We start from the raw sequence: 22,173 nt of genomic DNA, 5'->3' as shown, positions 1-22,173 counted from the left end.
TAACCCTTCCTTTGTCAATGCTGGCTGAAACAACAAAAAAGTTTGGCTGAGACGGCGCGGTGAATCACTGGTTACTGCAGTTGCTCACATGATGAACGTTCTGGGTTTGATTCCCAGGCCTAGGTCTGACCAAATAACCGAGTCAGCCTTTCCTCTGTGAGGTCATAATAACGTCAGATGGAGTCAAAAGTCAAAGAGCAATACAAAGTTTATTTGTTGCACAAGAACAGTCCGGGGCATCAGCACCGGGTCACCATGCAGGCCAGAGTTACAGTTGTGCACTTGAGTCATGCAGCATGCACCGAACACACGTTCCACAGGAGAACACATGCACATGAAGAGCAGCCCGACCTCCCCTCCACCTACACAGCAGTAGCTTTGTTCACATTCACCTGAGCAAACAGGTGTGAACTCAGCTGTTCGCAAGCAGGAGTAGTCAGTGACAGTGTGGGACTGACCTGGTGGGTTGTGTCTCGGTGTTTGTCTCGTATCTCAACTGACAGGTCTGTGCTTTTAGTTTGTTTCCGATCGTTTCATAAACCTGGATGTTCATCCTGTAACTTTCCATGTGGCATCACTCATTCAGAAAATAAAAACACATTACAAAGTTTACAGAGAATCATATTCATGAAAACAGATGGTTCGTCCCTTTGTCTTTTTCTGTGGTATAAAAGCTGCTGCTCCCTCACAGGATGACTGTGGCGTCATCATCTTGAGATTTAAGGAGGAGGAGCTTAAGTTTCATGCCAATAAATCTGATGGTTTATAAAGAGAAGAGAAAGTCAGTACAAAAGTCAAACAGCCACTAACAAATTAGACATCGAGCTAAAAACTCCACGTATGTAAACAGATCTCTCCTGTTTCCTGCTGCCACAGATCATCTTTGTCTTGGTGCATAATTTGTCCTTCATCACAGACTTGTTATGAAAATATACAGCAATATTTCTACAATACAAAAAAAAGAACTTTTGTTTCAGAAGCCCTGGGTTTGGATTCAATGGAGACATTTCCCTCTTGAACATTCACTTACAAAAGACATTAGTGCACTTTCGCAGTGTAAACATCACTACACAGTCAAAAAAAAAAAAAAAAAAAAACAGGTCATTTTAGGCAGTTTGTGGAAAAAATACAGATTCAACACATTCCAAGTTGAAAAGGTGACAGCAGGCTCCACAAATTAAAAAAGAAAATGTTTCCTGTGACTCACTTCAGGCTGCTCAGTGTCGACAACAGGAAGAAACAAACTATAGCTGACGGTTAAACCAACTTCACATCAAACAGTCACAATCCTAAAACCACACCATCCAGAGCTTCACTCTGATGAACTGAGATGATGTCCAGACGCCAGCAAGAACAAAAGCGTTGAGTTGAATGACATATGAGTTGAAAATATAATTTCAGCTGCTGCGTGCGCTCTGAGATAGATGATATGGTTTAAAGGACACTGATCTGATTTCATGGCTCCTCCTGATGTCAGCCTTTTGATGTGAATCTGTTTGAATCTCCTGAAGTCTGATGTCGAGCTGCATCGACTGGATTTTTCATTTATCATCAGAGAAACGTAAACATCTGTAATGTCATGTTATGTGGACACTTGATCCAAAATGGAAGTATTCCAGCAGCATTTCAGTGACTTTGGATCTTCAGCGTCTGAGAACTAAAGCAGAAGAAGATCAGACTGCAGCAGTTCAAACTTGGACGCCGCACATTGTAAACAAACACTGAGGAGAAACTATTGAGCCTCTACAATGACCTCCGCTGCATTTTGTACCTGCAACAGGAATTTATCAGACAAGTACCGCAAAGTTTCATTTAAAAAATAGACATTTATAGAAAAAAAAAAAAATCCAGTCAAGACATAAAAGCATGTTTCATGAATACAAAATGCTGAGAACTTGCCTCTCTCTCTGGGACAAACTCATCAGTTTACAAATATAATAAATACAGCCACGTCTGCAAATCCTTGAGGCAAGAAATCATGATTAAAAAAAAGTTTCGAGTAAAACCTTCTTCCTCTGTTTCAGTCTGCTAAGATTCCAGTTCGTCCTTCTCAGGTCACTTCCTCATTCCCTCGTCTTTTCTCAGCACTCTATTGGCGCTCCAGCTCAAGGAGCCAAGGAGAGGGTCTCTACAGCGACTTGCTGCGAGGAAGAGACTTCGTCCTCAGGTTTCTCTGTGGTTTCCTCGCTGTCTGAACACGGCTCCCACTCATCCTGCTCCTCGCTCTCCGTCGAGCCCTGCACGGCGATCTGGGGCACCAGCGTGACCCTCCTGACCACCGGCACCTCCAGCTCCACCTCCTCGCTCGTCTGGGGCCCAGAGACCATCCAGGCTGCCCTGTGTTGCTGCGGCTGCTGAGGAGGCGTTTGTGCTCCTGCTGTTGTCGTAGTAACCGTCGCTGTGGTTTTCTCCTCCGGCTCATCGAAACTCACCTCCTGCACCGCTTCCTGCTTCTTGAAGGAATCACGCCGTTCGGACAGGTTGAGCTTCCTCATCACAACCAGCTGCTCAGACCGTTCGATCCCAGGGTCCCTGATCCTCTGGTATCCCCCCAGCCTGCTGTGATCGGACCCCACGTAGCCCTCGGCCTCCGAGTCACCCAGCAGATCAGCCTCACCATAAAAGGGCACTTCCAGCGTGTGCCTGCGGGGGGCGTACGGCTTCTTGTCTGCGTGGTAAACTCCAGACAGCTTCTCGGCCGACTGCACCCTCTTCAGGAGAGGAGACCTGGGGGGCTCTGCACTGCGTGGTCGGACAATGTGTCGGACAATGGTGGGCGGCGATAGCGTTTTCCCGTGATACGTGTGGAGGTTTTTGGCGAAACCTGGCAGTGGGGAGGGGGAACGCTGTGGAGAAAGTGGCTGCGTTGCTGATGACGAGGAATTGCAGGCCAGGGGCGAAGGTGGGATGTTGCTGGTGGACTTCCTGCGGCCCACCTTGTTGTAGCGCTGTGTGCTGAGCTTGGAGCCCAGGCCGTGCAGCGAGCTGGGCCGGATGTGTGCAGCAGGAGAACTGGGAGAGCTGGAGCATGGAGAAGTGCTCTGAGGAGAGTGATTCTCTGGAAAAAAGAAAACACACAATCAGCATCATCTGTGGATGCTCCAAAGCCGTGAGGCCTTTGCTGTGCCACGTCTGCTCACCTAAGCCCTGATGGTCGGGGGCTGGGCTGCGGCAGGGCGTGGAGGGGCCCGGCGACAGGCTGTGAGTCGGGGAGCCTGGAAGACTTTCACTTGAGGAGACCGAGTGATGGAGGCCTGAGGAGAAGCTCCGGCTGCTGTGCATCACCGTGCCCTGTTTGGACAGTTTCTTCAGGATGCTGCGTCGCCTTGGAGACAAAGAGAAAGAGTCAGATGTTGCTGTGGATCAAACAATGGCGCTGTTGTTACCTCACTGTTCAGAAGATTAGGTGCTCTGAAGTCAAAAATATGTTCTCCTGTTTGAGCAGAACATTAAATTTTTATTTTTACTCGTGAGACGATGAAGATCCTCTGATGTGACATTGTGGCTATGCTGTACTGGACAGCAGAGGGAGACAGAGCAGAAGACAACCGATTTAGGGCAGCAGAGATTCCTCACCTATCATAGTTGTCCCTCCTCTTGCTCCTTTTGCTGCGACGAGCCATCTTTCCTTTGTGTTTGGTTTTCCGAGCTGGACCCACTTTAATGGACGTGTTCTCCAGGGCGATGGTCTGCAGGACCACTTTGCTGCCGCTCTGCACAGAATGGGATGATGATGAAGAACTCTAGTTCACAGAGAGCAGCTGAAACAGCAGCTGTGTGTTGTTGTACCTTCAGCAGCAGCTCTATCATCTCAGGGTGGACCAGGCCTTGGACTGGCTCTGCGTTGACGTGGGTGATGAGGTCTCCGGTGCGGAGGCCAGCCTGGTGAGCCGGGCTGCCCTCTTCCACACTCTGTTCAAACAGAGAAGAGCTGTGAGCCTTATATAACCGTCCACACCTCGCTGCTCTGCGTCGACAATATAACACATGACACTCAAACAGACCAGCTGCAGCCACACCCACCGACACCATGTGGTGCACCGTGTAGACGTCGCTGTCGCCCATGTAGACCCGGATGGCCTGCAGGGTGAAGCCGAACTTCTTGCCTGAAGTGTGGATGATGATGGGCGGCCTCAGGCTGCCGGAGCAGAGCGACAGGTCTCTGCTGGGGGAGGAGTCACGAGACGAAGGGTTGGACGACAGCGAGCGCGGGGAGATGGGACTGGGCTGGAGGCCGCCAGGCGAGTCGTCTGCAACATGCACAGCTGTGGTTAGAATCTGACACCATCCACGAGGTCAAGGATCAGAGTCAAGTGATCGGATGTTATTATGATGATGAAGAACTTTGCCTGTGGTGATTATGAGGGACAAGGCTGAAACAGAGGCCGACTTGGGGACTTTCCCTCCACAGGGAAGCCTCTGTCTGTCCGGTGTCTCCAGCTGGTTCCCAAAGCGCCGGGGGCCAGTCGGCTCCTTGGGGGATGAGTGTTTGGCCCCGGTGCTATTACTGCGGATCCTGACCCTCCGCAGGTTTGACACAACTACTTCAGCTGCAAGGACAAAAGTTGCTGTTGTTAATGAGATTCATCGACTACTTTAAATGAGATGAAGGAACTGTTCCCTCAGAACAACAGGACAGGAAGTACGTCCGAGGTAAAATGGCAGGGTCATCACCTTCGTCATCCGTGGACAGGGCGAAGCGTGGCATCGTCTCCAGGCTGTGGGTGCTGCTCATCACCAGGGGGCTGGTGCTCCGCTCAGACTGGGAGGAGCTGGAGGATGCCCGAGGACGAAGGCTGCAGAGACAAAGACCAGTTGGACGAGTCAGGAACGATCGCACAGATGAGAAGAATCGACTGAAATGAAACCTGAACTACATAAACGGATTAAATGGATGGAACAGTTTATTTCTGACTCATGCCGACCTGGCCATGCGTCCAGGGTGTCGCCGCTCCATGCTGCCCTCAGCTGGACTCAGGGAGAGGCCAGACGTGCCCACGTCGCCGCGGTCATCCTTGTCTTCGCTGTGGCTGCGGTCAGAGGAGAAACTCAGGTTGGAGGGTGTGGCCAGATGTTCTGTGCTGCTGTAAACCTGAAAGACAGCGCTCCAGGTGAATGAATGACATAAGACTCCGGCCCCATTCATTCATTTTCAATATGATGAAACATTAAAAACATCCACTGAGTTGGTGCTGAATTCTCTTCATTACTTTCTGAACCTCCTCGTATTCCAGCGGCGGCAGTGTGGATCGTTACCTTACTGAATCGATGTGACCAGGAAGAAAACTGTCTGATTTCCAAGGAAGACTCTTCATCATTGGTTTCTTCATCCTCATCAGACGCCAAATGATGGTAGCGCTCCGATCGAGCTGAATACAGACACACAAAGCCAAGTCACCTCCTCCTGTTACAGGAAGTCTTTTTATACAACCTGATAATGTCACAGTGATGTTGACCTTTCACCCTTTGGATATAAAATGTCATGGCTTAATTTTATCCTTCAGCAACACATTTGAGTTATAGCTCAAATGTTTTATGAGATCACAGAGCCTTTGACCTTTGACCTGTGATCAAAGGTTGTCCAGTTCATTCTGGAGCCAAAATAGGATGGAGGAGGATTCAGTCTGTGGATCAGAGGGTGCTTTAAGCCTGAAGTCCCAATTCAGGAAGCAGAAAGTTTATTCCACCTTAGCTGTGACTTACTGTCGAAGTAGCTGGTGTCGTCCTCGGCCTCCAACTGAGGGATGAACTCGGCTTTCTGCCGCAGGAGTCCATTCCAGTCCAGACCGAAGAAGAAGGGATGCTGTTTGACCTCTGAGGCTCCGCCTGCAAAAGTAACGAAAAGGATAAAGAAGCATCTAAAAATAACTCTTCTCTTTCTTTCATTTCTTCCTTTCTACATTTTTTAAATTGTTTAATTCTATAAGAGAAGAAGAGTTCTAAAGTTTATGTTCAGTAAACTTCACTGTTTTCTTCATTTTCCTGGTGCTACAAAAACGTGCAGTAAACTGATCAGCACCAGTTCCCAGCCGGTCTAGAGGACTCGGTCTCAGCAAGCGTGTGATCAGGTCCTGGGCATCAGGAGGTAAAGCATCATCTCCTTCAGGCCAAATGATTTCATCTGTCAATCACAGAAATGCTGACTCAGCAGATTGCAGATATTCAAAATGACTCAAAAAATAAAAACAGATTCAACACGGTTTTGTTCCATTTTCAATCTTCAATCTGTAAATGTCAATAAAATGTCTATCTGAGCTTCCAAATAAAACCTTAGAGCATCTCTACAGTGGCCGACAAGGGCAAACACGCTCCGACCTTTTTGTCAAAGTCGGCCACCGTACTGCTCCTTCCTTTCAGCACTGACCGCTGACAACTTGGCCAAAAAGTTCCTCAGGCGTGTCTCCGAAGAACGGGACGCAGCCAACTAGGAACTCATAGAGGATGACACCCATGGCCCACCAGTCCACCGGCTTCCCGTAGCCCTGCCGGAGGATGACCTCCGGAGCGATGTACTCCGGAGTGCCACACACCTGCAGACGAACGCACACAGGTGAGTCAGGGAAACCAACGGCTGCTGCAAGATGAGCGGCTTCTTTACCTGTTTGTCAATGAACTCTCTCGTGTCCTTCTCCATGTGGCCCTCGTAAAGGTTCGTGGTCATGTTCATCAGGCCAATTTTAGACAAGCCAAAGTCCGTCAGCTTGATGTGGCCCATGGACGTGATTAATAAACTGTCAGAGGTGAAATGAAAGTGAGTTCTTGTCTGAAATTTAAATGATGTTGAGTCTTAATGCCTTCAATCATCAACTGGTCTTTAAATGTTTTATTCCTCCTGATGGTTCTTCTTGTTTCCTCCTTAAACAGAATCAGCTGATCTGTCCAATCTTAAACTGACTTCAGTGATAATCTGATGAACCAAGTTAGTTCAGATCTGGATCAGTCTGACTCTGACTGGAGCTCTGCTGCTTTCCCTCTGTGTGTTTATCCATCCTTTCATATCCATTCTCCAGCAACAGAAGACAGAGAGACATGGACAATCAGATATTTAGAGCATTAGAGGCTTTGGAGCAGATTTTTCATTATTACTGTTCCAAAGAATGAGTAGAACTCCTGATGAGATAAAGATAGAAACTTCAGATCAGCTCTATAACAACCCAAAGTGTGTGTAAGAGGGTTGATAAAATAGGCCCTATGGAGCTGGAAGGAGGTTTGTGTCCTCACTTGTCAGGTTTGAGATCACGGTGCACAATGCCGTAGTTGTGAAGATACTCCAGGGCCAGGACGGTTTCGGCGAAGTACAGCCGCGTCATCTCCACAGGTAGCGGGCCCATGTTCTTCAGCAGGTTGGCACAATCGCCACCTTAATGAAGAAACTGAGCAGTCAGAACCATTGGACACTGAGAAGTTGGTTAAATCAGCGTTGAAGTCCTTTACCTTCGACATACTCCATGACCATGCAGAGGTGACGCCGTGTCTCAAAGGAGCAGAACATGGAGACAACGAACGGGTTCTCAGCAAAGGTAAGGATGTCCCGTTCCACAAACGCCTGCTGGATCTGATTCCTCAAGACCAGGTTCTGGCGATTGATCTTTTTCATGGCGAACCGTTGGCGGGTCTCCTTGTGGCGGACCAGGTACACAGCCCTGTAGAAAACCACATCAGGGCAGTTAACATCAGCATTGACAGCCAATTTTCCATGTTTTCCCTGAAGGTGTCATGGATGATGGGCAGACAAACAGATGCTGCACCAGCGCTACTTCTCACCCGTAAGCTCCGTTGCTGATGAGTTTGATGGTCTCAAAGTCGCTCTCCAGAGGTTTTCTCCGATTCTGCGTGGGCGTCTGAGGAGCTTTGTTCTGCAGAGGAAGGACACGGCGCCACAGACTCATCAGTAACCAGGAAACCTCAGAGGCCTCAGAGCCTGGTCAGCATCAGGAAGTACAGCAGAGGCAAACTGCCATGTGGGACACGTCTGAAGGACAGTTAACAGGTTTTAAGAACTGACCTCCACAGGAGCATCGTGCTCCACCGACCGTGACGGACTCACGTGTTCCAACTGGACCATGTCTGGAGACAACAGAGACAGTTTGAAGTCACCACAAAGAACCAGAACATCATCACAAAGTGAGAGCCAAAACCCTCAAGTTCAAACTTATTGTTCACTATCAGTTATGTGTTCTGGTCCTCAACGAGATCCAACAGGAAGTGACATCAGCTGCACATGTGGAAGATGTTTGACACCATGACAGTGAAATAAATTATCTGGGTCTGGATTCAGGTTTCACCTTCCAGCAGGTCCCTCGTCAGGCCGAGCTGGCTGATGATGTACCGCGGGATGTCCGTCTTGATTCCCTGGCCAACTTTGGCGTGACCCTCTGCCGCCTCCAGGAGATGATAAAACTCCTCCGGGTCAAACTCCTGATAACAGAAGACATTCAGGTCCAGGTACCATTGATGTGAATGTCCTAATGGACAAAGTTTTATCTGTGTGAGCCACAGAAAACTGATGCTCAGCTTCATCTGTGCCCTTTTCAGTATTATTCTTCCTATTATTAGTAGAAGCAGTATTGCCATCATACTTATTACTGTGAATATTCTCATCTTTATTATAATGATTTCACCAATGATTTCACAGAGAGTTTCTGGTTTTCTGCAGAGATTCTGCTACTTATTGGCAATCATTTGAAAATTTAATTTAAAAGCTCAGTAACATGTTTTTGCAGATTTTCCCTCCCTCAGCTCACCAAACACTCCAGGAGGCGAGCCGGCCGAGAGATGACGATGAGGATCTTCCTCACCAGCTGGGTGATGACGGGCACCTCCTCGCTCTCAGAGCGATCAAAGGCCTAGGGAAAAAAAAGAAATAAATAAAATAAAATTCAGTTAAAAAAATCCTAACAGGTTGTAAATAAAATGACATCAAATGTGGAGCAAATAACTCTGTTATTGATCAATATTAAACCAAACTGTTTGTCTTCAACCTGGTTTTTTTTGTGTATTCTCTTTTAATATTCTTGATCTCTTCAGTGGTTCCTCACTTCCTGTTATTGTTTTTGTTTGAGCGTTTTTTCCACTTTGTGTCTAACTGAATGACAAAAGTTTGTAAAAACACAACATCTTAAGACTTTATATTAATGATGTGCCTCGATGTAACTTTTTTATGATTTGGCGCTGTATAAATAAATCTGATTTGATGATAAAAATCTTAAAAACATTTACAGTGTTTTTCTACATATTCTATGAATGTGGGTCTTTGTTCAGTTACTCAAATGAAAACTTAACCTCCATCGTTAAAGAACTTTTCACTTCCTCCACACCTGAGAAACACCTGCAGTAACTGAAACAGGAAATAGAACCACACGGTGTGTTCACCAGATGGTATGACATTAAAACTGCGTCAGAGACAACAACACATTACAAGAAGAATCACTGTGTGTGGGCGGGGCATAAATGAGTCATCACGGCGGGTTCAGTGTACGATTAACTCTCACCAGTCTGCTGCACACAACTAGCATCCACTTAGCTTAGCTTAGCATTGAGACCGACCTGAGGAGACAGGAAGTCTGGTCCAGTCCAACAAACCAGAACCTCAACAACTTCAGACCAGAGAGAATTATTCCTACTAACCCTAACCTCACGTGATCCCTCAGCGTCAGCTCAGTTTGGATCAGAGGTAAAATAGACTCAAATAATCACAAGAGCTGCCATTTAATCAAAGATTAATAAGGATGAGTGTGTCAACATCATCAGTGTTGAATCTCAAGGAAAAACAAACATTATCATTTCACTTGTATTTCTGTGAAAATAAAATGAATAAACAACCATTTTGACTTAAATCACATGGAATATCTCAACCACAGCATGATTTTGGTTGTGCATTGAGCAGCTTCATGTTACACAAAGACTCAGTCTGTGAAGCCAAACATACAAAATCTGTCAGAGAGCAACAAAAAGACCTTATGAAGCATATTAATATGAGTTTATGTTCACTCATCTCAGGTCTGACACTGACAGAGTGTCAACAATATGGACTTCACACACAAACTGACTCACTGTGTGTGTGGGAGGTCCACTATATGGAAACAGACTTATCAGTGCAGCTGGAGCTGCAGCTAGTCGGCCATGTCTTCCGTCTGATAGCACGCTGAAAACATCGGCACACAGATCCCACTATAAGATCTATCGTGTCACACGCTTCACTGCACTTCCCTCCATTGACCCCCCATCACAGTTCACTTCAGCCCACGTCCTCCGGCTGCCCCCGCTGCCACCACACACACACCTCATGCAGTAGCTTCTCCAGCTTCTCCTGCAGCTCGGCAAAGTAGCGGGAGGTGACCAGGCCTTTGTGGGACTTGTCCAGACAGTCTCGGACCAGCTCCACCAGCTGGTGCTGGATGAAGCCCAGAACCCCGTCAGCCAGCGGCAGGGAGCTGTCTGGAGAGTAGTGGGTGACGATCTCCAGCAGGCGCTCCTCCATCTGAGCTGTGGCCTACAGGGAGGACACACACAGACACACATACACCATATATTATGATTTTTACTCTCCACAGCAACAGTTAACAGTGTTTCTGTGGGTGGACTCTTGTGGTAGTTGTTGTTCTCAGTGATTCAGCTCTGACTTCACCACCTGCTGAGACCTGCTGCTCAAACAAAACTTTTGTTTCTGAGTTTGGAGACTCAACTCTTTGTTTCAGACTCAGACTCAACAGACTCAGGTACGTACCTTTGGAAAACGCTCTCTGTAAACATGGTTCATCATCACGATCTCGTTATCAAAAGAAACACTGGATCGCCCAGGGCTGTGACAGAAACACAAGGACAGATGAGAAGATGTGATCAACAGATTTGACTTGGATCAATACTCCATCAGGTTCAGCTCAGTTCAGTCAGGATGCACTGAAACATGATTATGTCACAGTAACTGATCGATTCGGTTCAGCTCAACCACACATCAACTCTCAACTCAGAGTTCAGGTTTGACTGAAAGAGGTTCATTCAGGTCAATATTTTGATTATATACGTTTCATACGCAGACTAGCACATAAATTTATAAACAAAACTGAGAAAGGCACAAAAATGTCAAAGGACCAGTGAGGCCAGCCGACATGAATCCCTACAGCAAAACAAGACTTTTTCTGAAACAATTGGAAAAATTGATCTTGTAGGAGACAGACATCTGTCACTATTCGTCCTTCTTTAGGGCTCGTGCTCTTTTGGATGCAGATGTTAGTGTCTATATTTACATCGATCTGTGAGCTAACAGTCGTGCTCGGCTGTTGCCGCTGCAGTCAGAGTAGAACAAAACTCTCAGATTTTGATGCTTCTGTCTCAGATGTGTGAATCACCGTATTCATCCAGTTAGTCATTTTACTGCAGCAGCAGCAGCTCCAAGTGTTTTTAGAGATGAATGCAATCTTCAAATAGAACAGATGGAGGGAAAACCTATCACATGCAAACAGGCTCCTGGAGCGATTTTCTGTCATGAAAGGAGCTTTTGTTGGACGAGCGGTTGCTGCCCAACACACACTGTTGCAGCAGCAAACCGTGACTCTCTGCATCCACACCCCAAACCGCAACCACCCTTGACGGATCAGCAGCGAGATCCCTGAGGCGCTCTGGAAAATGCACGCCCACACTCAGCACCACAATGTCAGAACACAGAGCTCTGCGGCATCGCACAAACAGCACAGAGCCAACAAAACACACATCTCCACAGTTGTACCACCAGCAGTCGCCAGCCGGTGGGCTTTGGTAATCATCAGAGGCACCGCAGGTACTGAACACGTGTTGGTTTGCGTCAAACAGATGCTGACCAAGAGATCATCAACACAGAGGAGACAATACTGAATGAATCATTTCACGAGTTTGATACCAGAAACATGATGTAGCTGCTCATTAGAGATGGGGCTGATGGGAAATATTTGTCCCACTTCAAACTGTTGATGATACCTGAGGCTCCGGGACCGCGGCCGTATGAGCGTGGAGGGACGTCCCTCCTCCTCCGCCATGCTGTCCGTACTACGGAAATGTTTGAACAGGAAGTGCAACTCATCTTGTGTCGGCTGGTAGGGAAGCTGGTGAAGACGCTCCTGAGAGGACGAAGACGACTGAAGACACAAAGACAGAGTTCATCACTGACGATACCTGTTCAGGTAAATTCTGAAGGGGAGGAATTACAAGCTGAGGCCTCATTTCCATCAGTGAACTGACTCAAGACACACCAATGTCCTTCCTGTCACCATCAGACTTTTTAACTCCTCCTCCTTCTGCAAGGTATAATTATATTGCACCTTAAACACTTTATATTTAGATTTTTATGTTTACATTTCTCTTATTTTTAGCTCTATCATTCTTCTTTCATCCCCTGTATACTCTGATTTGGAGAAACTTGCCACAAGAATTTACTTTGGGCTTAATGGAGTTTAGTCTTAAATTAATCTGCACGCCTATGCCATGCTCTGTGACCTCAGACTGAGCCAGGGTATCGTGTGTCCTCAACAGCAGGCAGTTGAAGAAAGTTAAAGACTCCATGTTTGATGTTGTTCCCCCAAAATTAACAGTTTCTTAAAAAACAACTATTATTATTACAAATACAGTTAATGTTAATGTGGTTATTACCTGTGATGTTAATTAAATAAAAACACATGTTGGTCACTGTTAATACTGTCATGATGGAAAGCTGTCAAAAAAATAATGAACACAAACACACACACAGTTTGTTACTTTTAACAGGGAGAATGACTCATTGAAGCAGATGATGAAAACAATTAGTGGTTTATCGTCTCATTCTCGCCATCAACTGCCTCTTGCTGTCTGAACCAAGGAGCTGTTTGGGCTACCACTTCTCTCCTGGGGGGCTGGGGTGACTTACCGAGACCGTGGAGCTGGGCGGATTGGTGCCGTATCCAGATGAGGGGAGGGAAGCCAGGGACCATCTCCGACCCTCAGCTCTGAGAGGAGCAGACATGTTCATTACATAAGAAACAAGCATCAGTTTCATATGTGGAAGTCCTTATGTAACACCAGACGTAGGAGTTCTGTGACTGCCAGAGCATGAAATGAACCCCCGCCCTTAAATCATATATAACACTGCAGTTTTTCAGCACTACACAAAATAAGAGAAATAAACATCAACATCAACACAAACACAGACACAGAACAGGAAACAGAAGAAGAAAAAGCTTCTACCTGTCAGCCCGAGCCAAGTGGCTGAGGACAGCAGCGAGGAGGAAGACAAAACAGAGGGGGTCAGTGTGTTTTTACTCTGTGACCTCTGACCTCTGGCATTCAGATGACAGATTAGCACTGACAATACTGCCTTGGCTGCCAGTTTTCATTCACTCAGATTAAAGAAGCAGTGCCCAGATTACATGAAGTTCTTTACTTCTAAGGACAAACTGTAAAACTACTTCAGAGTCTGCAGGAGAAATTGAAGCTTCAGCAGACAAATCAAATTCAAAACGAAATGCATTTACATTCTGAATAGTTTAAGGAGAAGAGCAAAATAAAAGAAAAGGAATTAAAGGCTGAAAAGCTGCAGCTTCGTATTCTTCAACTTAAAAACCAGACTTCAGCATTCACTGACTGTTTATTATACCAGCAGGCTGAAAAAGTAAAGTATCACTTTCCCGCTTTAACATTTGATTAACGTTTGGCCTGCAGAGTTAGAGCAGGATCAGCTGGTTCATCAAGTGATGGGAGCTGAATGAAGTCAAACCTCCAACGACAAGAGCGCCTGAAGATTTAGAGAGCTGAAGCTGATGTGTGTTTGAACTGAAGTCAGCACTAATTCAGACAGAGCAGGTGTCCCATCCCGCATCAAGGAGTGTGTGTGTGATCTGAGGACACATTGTGTTAACTGTGGCTCCTGTCACTCTAATTCATCTTGATGAGAAAGACTCCAAATATTCAGAAACAAGAACAGATCCATGAGCATGATCTGAATTTAAAGATGACAGCATGCTTCCTGCCTCCATCATCATGGCAGCCACACTACTTTGTTTTAAAATTCATCTCTAACTGAAGTTCACGCGACTCCAGAGTTTTCAGCCCCTGAAAGACTTTTAGAAAAGCTGCTGGAAAACTTATTTTGAAAACCTCAAGTTTGTGTTGCTGAGATGACACTTTTAAAAACGTCAGTCGTGTGGACGTCAACTCCTGCTGCTGTTAAATGAAAATTATTTGAAATATTTGTGAAACCGCATGAGAAGAAAATTTCAAATCAAGCCTCTTAATATTTCAAAATAATGTGCAATAAATAGATTTTATTCAGAGTGAAAACGGAAGTGAATATGAGGCACTGCAGGAAAACTATTCAAAATATAAAATTAAAATAAAGTTTTCAATCGATTGTGAACATAAAAACAACTTTGAGTAAAATAAAATTCTCCCAAAGGTCTCAAGATAAAAGTACAATCTATTAAATGAAGAGTTCAAACAGAAAGCGTGTTGATGTTTGTGAAGAATTTATCTGGAGCTTTTTAGATAAATGTTACCAAACTGGAGGAAGGGCTCGGGGTTAAATACCTTCGGGCGAATGGGAAGTTGAGGCAGGTGCTGGTTGACACATTTCGGGGGCTGTCCAGAGGGCTGCTTGCTGCTTGGAGGGGGGCAACATAGAGTTACTACATACATACTCACATACTGTGTTATAATCAAGTCATGGAGACTGAACAGAGACGGTCAGGAAGCTGCATTCACTCCTGAGTAAAAGGATGATATCATGTCTGTCAATCCCAGTAAAACCATCAGCCCTGGCCAGCAGTTCCAGACAATCCTCTGGTCTGACAAGTATGAGTCTGAGGCTGTTCATGAAGGGGCGGGGTAAAAGGGGCAGGCGGTGTTGCTAACTGCCAAACTGGAAATCAGATCACCCCACGCTAGCTGATCTCTGCACAACACGAGCTTTAGCAACATCCAGTGAACGCAGAGGACAGACTCACAGATCTGATGCCTGGGCCCTCAGGCGTATCAGGCCCCCAACAGTTAATCTAATCTGGCCTTGCTGAGATCCTAGATGTTCTCACAGATGACTCTTCCCTCCACATTATGAATATCAGTAAATTCAGGAGTGATCAGCTGATAGGGTTATTTCAACCTGCCGAAGCTCCGACCTGTTCCCACCTGTTCTGTGGTTCATTCACACTTGAACAGGATCAATCTTGTATTAGTGAATGCGGGCGGGGCCAAGACAACCTGAAGCTGACAGACAATGCATGAGACAAGTTGAGACTTGGACCACAAACCTCCTGAGAGTCACTGACTCTCTCTAATGGTCTAATAATCTCATGGTGAGTCCCGCAGGTCCATAACACAGCCTCACATCAAACAACCACAACTACCCCTTCAACAGGGTAAAAGGTAGAGAGTGGGCCTACCAGTGTGGAGGGAGAGTGGGGAGAGAGGCCGGGACAGCGTGGGCGATGGTGTACCGACACCGAGGCTCTTCCTGTTACTGCTGCGGCAACTGAAGCACCAATGAGAAAAAAGAGACACAACAAGAGAGACATGAATCAGGAGGAAGTCCACCAGAGACAATCTGATCACCATCATCATCATGTAATAATTATAATCATTATAATTCTTATTATTATGTCAATACAATTATTTTAATTATTATTTTTAATGAGTTAAACGATTGGCTGTATCTCCATTGTATCTCCAACAGCCCTCCATTGGTTGGTTGGCTGAAGGATCATCAACAGGTCATGTCCCTTTAAATCATTTTGTCTATAATCACATGTGGAACTCACAATGGTTGTCTGTTTTTGTCTTTGTTGAGCAGCGATTTGAGGACACAGAGGATTGACAGAAGACAGATTAAGACTCTAAAGAGTTAAAATGATCCATTAAGCTCCGACTGTTAAAGCTCATGACCCAGAACAACACAAACCCACAACTGGGAAAACATAACAGGAGAGACATAACAATGTCCATTTTACTGTTAAAACTATTTCATCACTGTTGTTGTTTAGGTTTTTGTGCTGTTTTAAAACTAAAACTGTGAAATCATCAAAACATTTTCTGATTAATTGTCTGATTAACTAAACTAGATCATTTCAGGTGTGGACTGATTCAGAGTCACAATTCTGATGGGCACAACCCATTTCACATCCCAGTGCCCAGACCAGTCCAAGCTGTGATGCTGAAGTGGATTTCACCGTGTCCCTGAACTCCAACTGAGATGATTTCTGCCTTCACAGCAGCTTTGCCCGAAGCAACAGTTATGTAACCACAAAAGTAATCCGGTAGGCAAATGCACAAAACAAACACACAACACACTCGTAGCCACAATACAAGAGTCTGTCACTAGACTGTGTGCAACAGTCCAGCCGGACTCACACTGTCCAATGACTTCGTGTAGATCAACTGTTGAGGAAACATTAGAAAAGAACATTTTAAAGAATTCAACATTTTCAGCAGACTGAATTTCATTACAAGCAGCTTTTTGTTGGATGTGTTTAGAGCTGCATAAATAATCCAAATGTAACCAAAATCACAAAGTTTAAAATCCAAATAGGAAATGATTGGGGTTTTTTTTAATATATGTATGATGTAAATGTATAAATGTAAAATGTGTCACCCTGTTGTACGTTGTTATGTTCCACACATTGTGCATTCAACTGAACAAATAAAATAAATATTTCAAGAGCAAATGGTCAAATTGCACATCAGAAACCACAAAACTATAAAGACAAGTAAACCCATCATCTACCAAAATAAAGAGACCTTAAACCGACCTTCAAACATGTGACAGACCTAAGACCTTCATCTGAGGAACCGTCTGTAGGATCACACTGATCTGATCAATAACCTGGACAGGCCCAGACAGGGTGTGATGTCATCTGACAGTAAACATGGCAGCCGGACATCATCATCATCATCAGCCAACTGAATAAAGAAATGTTGACACAGCTGAGTGACGTCAGAGGATTTAATCTGACGTGTTTTCTGGACAAAAGCTGCCGAACAAAACGTGTGTGTTTGTTGTTGTTGTTGTTTGCAGCCTGTTTTTGAGGGTGTGTTTCCTCCCGGTGTGAAGGAATTAACGCATGAACACAACACACAGACACACAAACCGCCACATGACGGACCCAACACAACAAAAGCCTCCGTCCCGGATCAGCTACCTCTTGGACCGCTTCAGCAGAGACCCGGAGACGACCTGGGACTTGTTGTGACCCGGGTCCGACATCCTGGAGGCTGGTGGTCCTTAGTGGTCCGGGTCCAGAGAGCGGGGGCCGGGGCCGGGGTGACTCCGGAGCCCGCTCCTTCCCTCCATCGTGTCTGCTTCTCGGCGGTTCTTTTTGTTCCTTCCCGGTCTGCGGCTGCTGCTCCGGGCCGCCGTCACGTCTTCCGGTTCGGCTCCGGTCGAAGGCGGACGGTCGGTCCGGTCTGTTGGTTCAGTCGGTCGGACTCCGGCGGACTGAGAGTCCGGGTGAAGAACTGGAGCCCGGTGCTACCTTCAGGGCCGCTCGGTACGTCCGGCTTCTCACAGCGCTCAGGCTAAAGGCTAATGCTAAAGCTAACCTTCATCCGCCCGCAAACACCGTTAAATAACTCAAAGTAAGAAAAAACTAAAACTACAAATCAACGACACAAATATTATCTAATTAAATTCTGCTTAGCGACCAATAATCGGCCAATTATCATTTCAGTTAATCAATGTCAACGGGCCACTGACTACAGGCCAGATATTTATCACAGCTGAACGAGTTCTGCAGAATAGCACTTCACAAGAGGATCTCTACACGATACACAACTACTACACAGCCAGCAAAAGGGGCTTTGGTGTCGTTGTTGTGTTGTGTGTGTGTGCAGACTGTTTGGTCAAAGTGTGTCTACCTGTCATGACCATTGCCATAGAGACGCTGTAATATCCTACAATCGTTGAAGGCAGCAGATGTTGGGTTAAACCATTAGGAGTCAGGAGGGGGAGGGGCCAAGACCAACTGTCCGTTGGTACAGTCCTCTGTATGCTCAGTGTTAACGGGCTGCCTCATCAGACATCATCAGACATCATAACAGAAATATGTCAGCATCACCAACAGGAAAGTGAAATAAATATTGGATCAGCAAAACAAGCACAAAGGTCATTTATTCATTTGGATTTGCACATGATTCTCTTGTTTCAGTTATTTGGTTTGAGAACATCTGATATTCTCTTGTAGCGTTCTTCATCAGCTGTCTGCGGCCTGTTCTGTGTAAGTAAAGGTTTGAATAAACAGCTTTTCACATCTGGTCTGTTCTGCTTTGGTCTCACAGGCCTTATCTGATCCGCCTCAGCCACCAACGGTCTTTTCTCACACATCCACAGAGATGCTGGATGGAGCCGCCTCTGTTTGCAATGTTACTTTCCTCCAAAGCACCCGTTGCTAAGCAACCCACACAGCCTGAGAGACTGCCAATACACAACAGACAGTGCTGAGGAGCACTTTAATACACAACAACTCACACTTGTGCCATTTCTCCAACACGTCGTAATATACCACTTTACAATTTTACTCTTTAGACCAACTTCACTTTTTAAACGTTGTGCTTTTCTTACATCTCCATTTCAGCTTGTAGTGGATGTTCAAGTGCCCTGCCTTGACTACATTACCCAGAGTGCACCTGGTGACTCACATGTTCACCAGCCACCGATCAACTTAACCCAATTGCCAGAGCTTATTGGAAGTGAATAAATCAAACCTGATCCAGTTTAATTCTAGAAACACCTGAATACTCCCCTTTTGTCTCTGTCTGTCTGTCTGTTGTGTGCATGTCCAGAGATCACAGAGTCAGTTTGATAGTAACATTGTGAGTCTGTGGGATCAGATAACATTTTCTATTTGAGTAAATAAATATATAGTTGTTTCTGTCAGTGTCTGTAGTCTGTACAGTTAAATCATATTTTGCTGATATGAGCCGATGCAGAGGAGTCTCCACTGCTGCAGTCAGGGATTATTTTCGTGTGTTGGCGAGTGTGTGAGGTGCGTCAGGGCCTTCAGAGCGTCCGTCTTACCTCCAGGGATGAAGGGTTTGTAAGGGGCTGCAGGGGCTGCAGGGGCTCAGGAGGGTGGGGCTCTGGCAAGTGGGTGACAAACTGTAAGGCAAGAAATGTTTGCAGGCATTAGTGCGCTGAGCCGGCCGCCATCAGTCTTCAGGGAGACTCGTTGAAACAGTCTCTTACAAGCTGATTGGCCGACATGTGAAGTGGAAGGTGACAGGAAGTGTCACTGTCCGGTTAGAGACTCTCTGAAACTGTGCTGCTCCTCAGGTGTGTCTGTTTGCTGCAGCTTCTTCCTGCCTTTTGTCATAGTAATGCAGGAACAACAACTCTGCACAAAGACTCGTCCTTCTGTAGTGTCAGCTCATAATTACACATCACATACAACTCGGAATTTTCTCCCAGAGAGGAATAAGCCGTCACCTCCATTTTACATTTACAATTTGTCAGCAGCTGACAGACGCTTTGTGAAGTGAGGGGGAATCTCTGTGTGACTCAGAGTTCACACTGAATCTCTGATTTACTCAGACACGACGAGCAGCTCCAACATATTCAACACTTCAGTCTCTACAGCAGATCAGTGACAGGAAGATTTAAACCAGAAGGAATGGATTAATGTCTTATTCCAAAATACATGACCCCCCCAATGTGTGTGTGTGTGTGGGGGGGGGGGGGGGGGGGGGGGGGGGGTTATTACTCTAAGACTGAACAACAAGGCAGCCTCTTCTGCTGCTGGTTAATTAAAGAGCCATCAAGAGTCAGGACCCTCCAGGTGGGTGGGCAGCCCCCCAACAAAGAAGAAGAGACTCTGGAAGTGGGTGGATGTAAAACTGCAGCCAAACAGGAAACACACGAACAATAACAAGGAAATAAAAGACCTGTCAGGGTGAACACGTGACTCATGCATGAGCTTAAAGACAGAAACGAGACAACCAGGACAAAAACATTGGCCGCCCCCCAACAAACAAACAAACACATAATTAATGAAATCATAACATTACATAATAAAGATGACTTCCTGTCTGTGCTTTAAAACTTCCAGCAGACTCTCCAGCTCAACACACTTCAAGAAGTCAGTGTTGACACCGACACAACAACACAAAGCTGCACTTACTCCAGAGTCAGGGACGGGATCTTCAGCTTGTCTCTCCTGGACTTCATCCTGAACTCCTGTTTTCGGACCACCGGGGTGGATCCTCACGCTGCGCAGCCCCGAGCTCCCCCCTCCGGAGTCCGGACGCTCATCGCTGCTGCTGCCGCTGAAAAACCACCGGGGACACCCGGACACCGTTTACCGGAGGATCCACCGGAGCAACGAACCGCGTACACCGAGAGGAGACACCGAGGCTGCGCCGGTTCAACACGTTTAGAAAGACAGGGGGCGAGAGGGAGGGGACAACAACAACAACAACAACAACACAAACAATCCTGCTACATAAACAAATATGAATATCCATCCACCTGAAGATCAGACACACAAAATGAATCAGTGCAAGAAAATACCTCCACAACACACAGCTGCTGCACTCACACTGTGTGTGTGTGTGTGTGTGTGTGTATCTCAGCTTGGTAGCAGCGTCTCCAGGGCAACCAGTGACAGTGAGGCAGCAGTGTCCTCCAGGTTGCTAGGGAGTGGGCGATGGTTCCTCTGTTGCTATGACATGAGCTTGACCTGAGTGCCAGCCGATGATCAACCTGTAGGTCCACACACACACACACAGTGTGAGTGCAGCAGCTGTGTGTTGTGGAGGTATTTTCTGGAACTGGTTCATTTTGTGACTCTAATCTTCAGGTTGATGAATATTCATATTTGTTTATGTAGCAGGATTGTTTGAGTCACACAGTGTGTGTACAGTCACCTCTCTCACGTTGTTCATATTTTTGACTGTAAAGTAACAGAAGAGTTTGGTGAATCTGTTTCAGTGTTTTAGAGTGTGTGTGTTTATGTGAGGGAGCAGGACTTCAGGCAGGGCTCATCATCATCATTGTCATTGTCGTCATATCATCATGTTACCGTAGAGAGGCCACTTATTGATGATCAGATGATTATCAGCTGATTAGAAAACATTCATTTCAGAAATGAACATGTTTCTCACTTTGGCTCAAGAACATGAAAATCAGTCCATCTTTAACAGATCAATAGTCTGTACAGAGCCTCTATGTGTGTGTGTGTGTGTGTGTGTTTTCCCTCTGTTGCCATGGTGATTGGGGTTTTCCTGCTCTTCCTCTCTCCAGTTTGTGGGAGACAAAGCCAGAGATGCTGTAATCTCCAATGTTACATCATGTTTGTGTGAATTTAAGATGAACAAACTGGAGATCACACATACGTTCTGCACATGTTGGATAAGAGACAACAGAGATGAGGATTCTGGGTAACGGAGGCTCAGAGACGACTCTGACAGTAAGCATGGATGAAAACAGCTGACACCCAGAAATTTGTCATGGTCACCTTTTAGAGTCATGATGCCTTCAGGTTCAACAGGAAAGGTCTCAGCTCTGATTCCCACAGTGAAGATGTTCAACAAAGGTTTTCCTGATGAGTTTATGGTCTCAGTCTGAAATGCAACATTCATTTTTAAATGATGCTCCACTTAGATGGAAAGGGGAGGGTTTATGGGGCAGGGCTACTGTGTGATTGACATAATGTACCACCCAATCAAGAGAGAGTCCAGAACAGGTCAGATCCACCTTTTCCTCCAAATCTGGTTTAAAACAATAAATAGACAAATAAACAGATGAGCTGACGACAGTTTAGCCATGCCCACTGACACCTCATGACCCCGACGTCTGTGAGTTCAATAAACTGGAAGTGGCCTGAAAACAACATCAAGACCAGGACCAGATCCAGGACCAGACTTTTTCAGTTCAAGAAAGAAAATATTTAGCGAAAACACATCAGACTGATGGAGAGTAACACAATTTTGTGTTAATACAGAAAAAACACTGTGTGTGTGTCAGTCCACTGGGTGGTGCAGAACCACAACACACTGGTGAGTCAGAGACAGGCAGCGCCCTCCAGTGGAGGGAGCTGGACACACCAAGGAGGGCAGAGGGTGCCTCACATGACTGAGCTGAGGCTTTCAGGTCATGTGACTTAGAGGTCGCAGTGATGCTCTGAAAACAGGCACTTCAGGAGACGACCCCCATCCATCACCACCGAAACCGTCAGTCACCACCAAAGG

General features: G+C 46.0%; 1 protein-coding gene across 1 annotated transcript; it reads right to left on the bottom strand.

Annotated features, from left to right (window-relative positions):
• Positions 1–190: 190 nt before the first annotated feature.
• mast3b (microtubule associated serine/threonine kinase 3b) lies at positions 191–20,475 on the bottom strand. Its single transcript, XM_029499716.1, has 27 exons — positions 20,106–20,475; positions 19,007–19,087; positions 15,381–15,469; positions 14,530–14,602; positions 12,875–12,953; positions 11,953–12,110; positions 10,727–10,802; positions 10,283–10,492; positions 8,745–8,846; positions 8,286–8,418; positions 8,006–8,067; positions 7,765–7,856; positions 7,435–7,643; positions 7,222–7,360; positions 6,599–6,731; positions 6,365–6,530; positions 6,020–6,121; positions 5,704–5,826; positions 5,257–5,369; positions 4,926–5,092; positions 4,675–4,796; positions 4,350–4,550; positions 4,024–4,250; positions 3,790–3,912; positions 3,577–3,713; positions 3,141–3,325; positions 191–3,058 (listed from the first exon to the last, which is right to left on the bottom strand). The coding sequence occupies exons 1-27, from the start codon at positions 20,150–20,152 to the stop codon at positions 2,106–2,108; spliced, it is 4,302 nt and encodes a 1,433-aa protein (XP_029355576.1). The 5' UTR covers positions 20,153–20,475; the 3' UTR covers positions 191–2,105.
• Between the last annotated feature and the right edge of the window lie 1,698 nt (positions 20,476–22,173).

Source organism: Echeneis naucrates, chromosome 4 (genome assembly GCF_900963305.1).
Source record: "Echeneis naucrates chromosome 4, fEcheNa1.1, whole genome shotgun sequence".
In the NCBI taxonomy this organism is placed as follows: domain Eukaryota; kingdom Metazoa; phylum Chordata; class Actinopteri; order Carangiformes; family Echeneidae; genus Echeneis; species Echeneis naucrates.
The sequence above is the reverse complement of the archived record's forward strand: the minus strand, read 5'-3'. Positions and strand labels throughout refer to the sequence as shown.

What these genes read in the sequence shown, in the direction of transcription:
- mast3b (XM_029499716.1), bottom strand. Translation starts at nt 20,152, where the DNA reads ATGAAGTCCAGGAGAGACAAGCTGAAGATCCCGTCCCTGACTCTGGA. An exon ending in TCTAGACCGGCTGGGAACTG is followed by an intron (nt 5,827 to 6,019) that starts GTGCTGATCAGT and finishes TTACTTTTGCAG; the next exon opens with GCGGAGCCTCAGAGGTCAAA. An exon ending in CCCCGACCATCAGGGCTTAG is followed by an intron (nt 3,059 to 3,140) that starts GTGAGCAGACGT and finishes TCTTTTTTCCAG; the next exon opens with AGAATCACTCTCCTCAGAGC.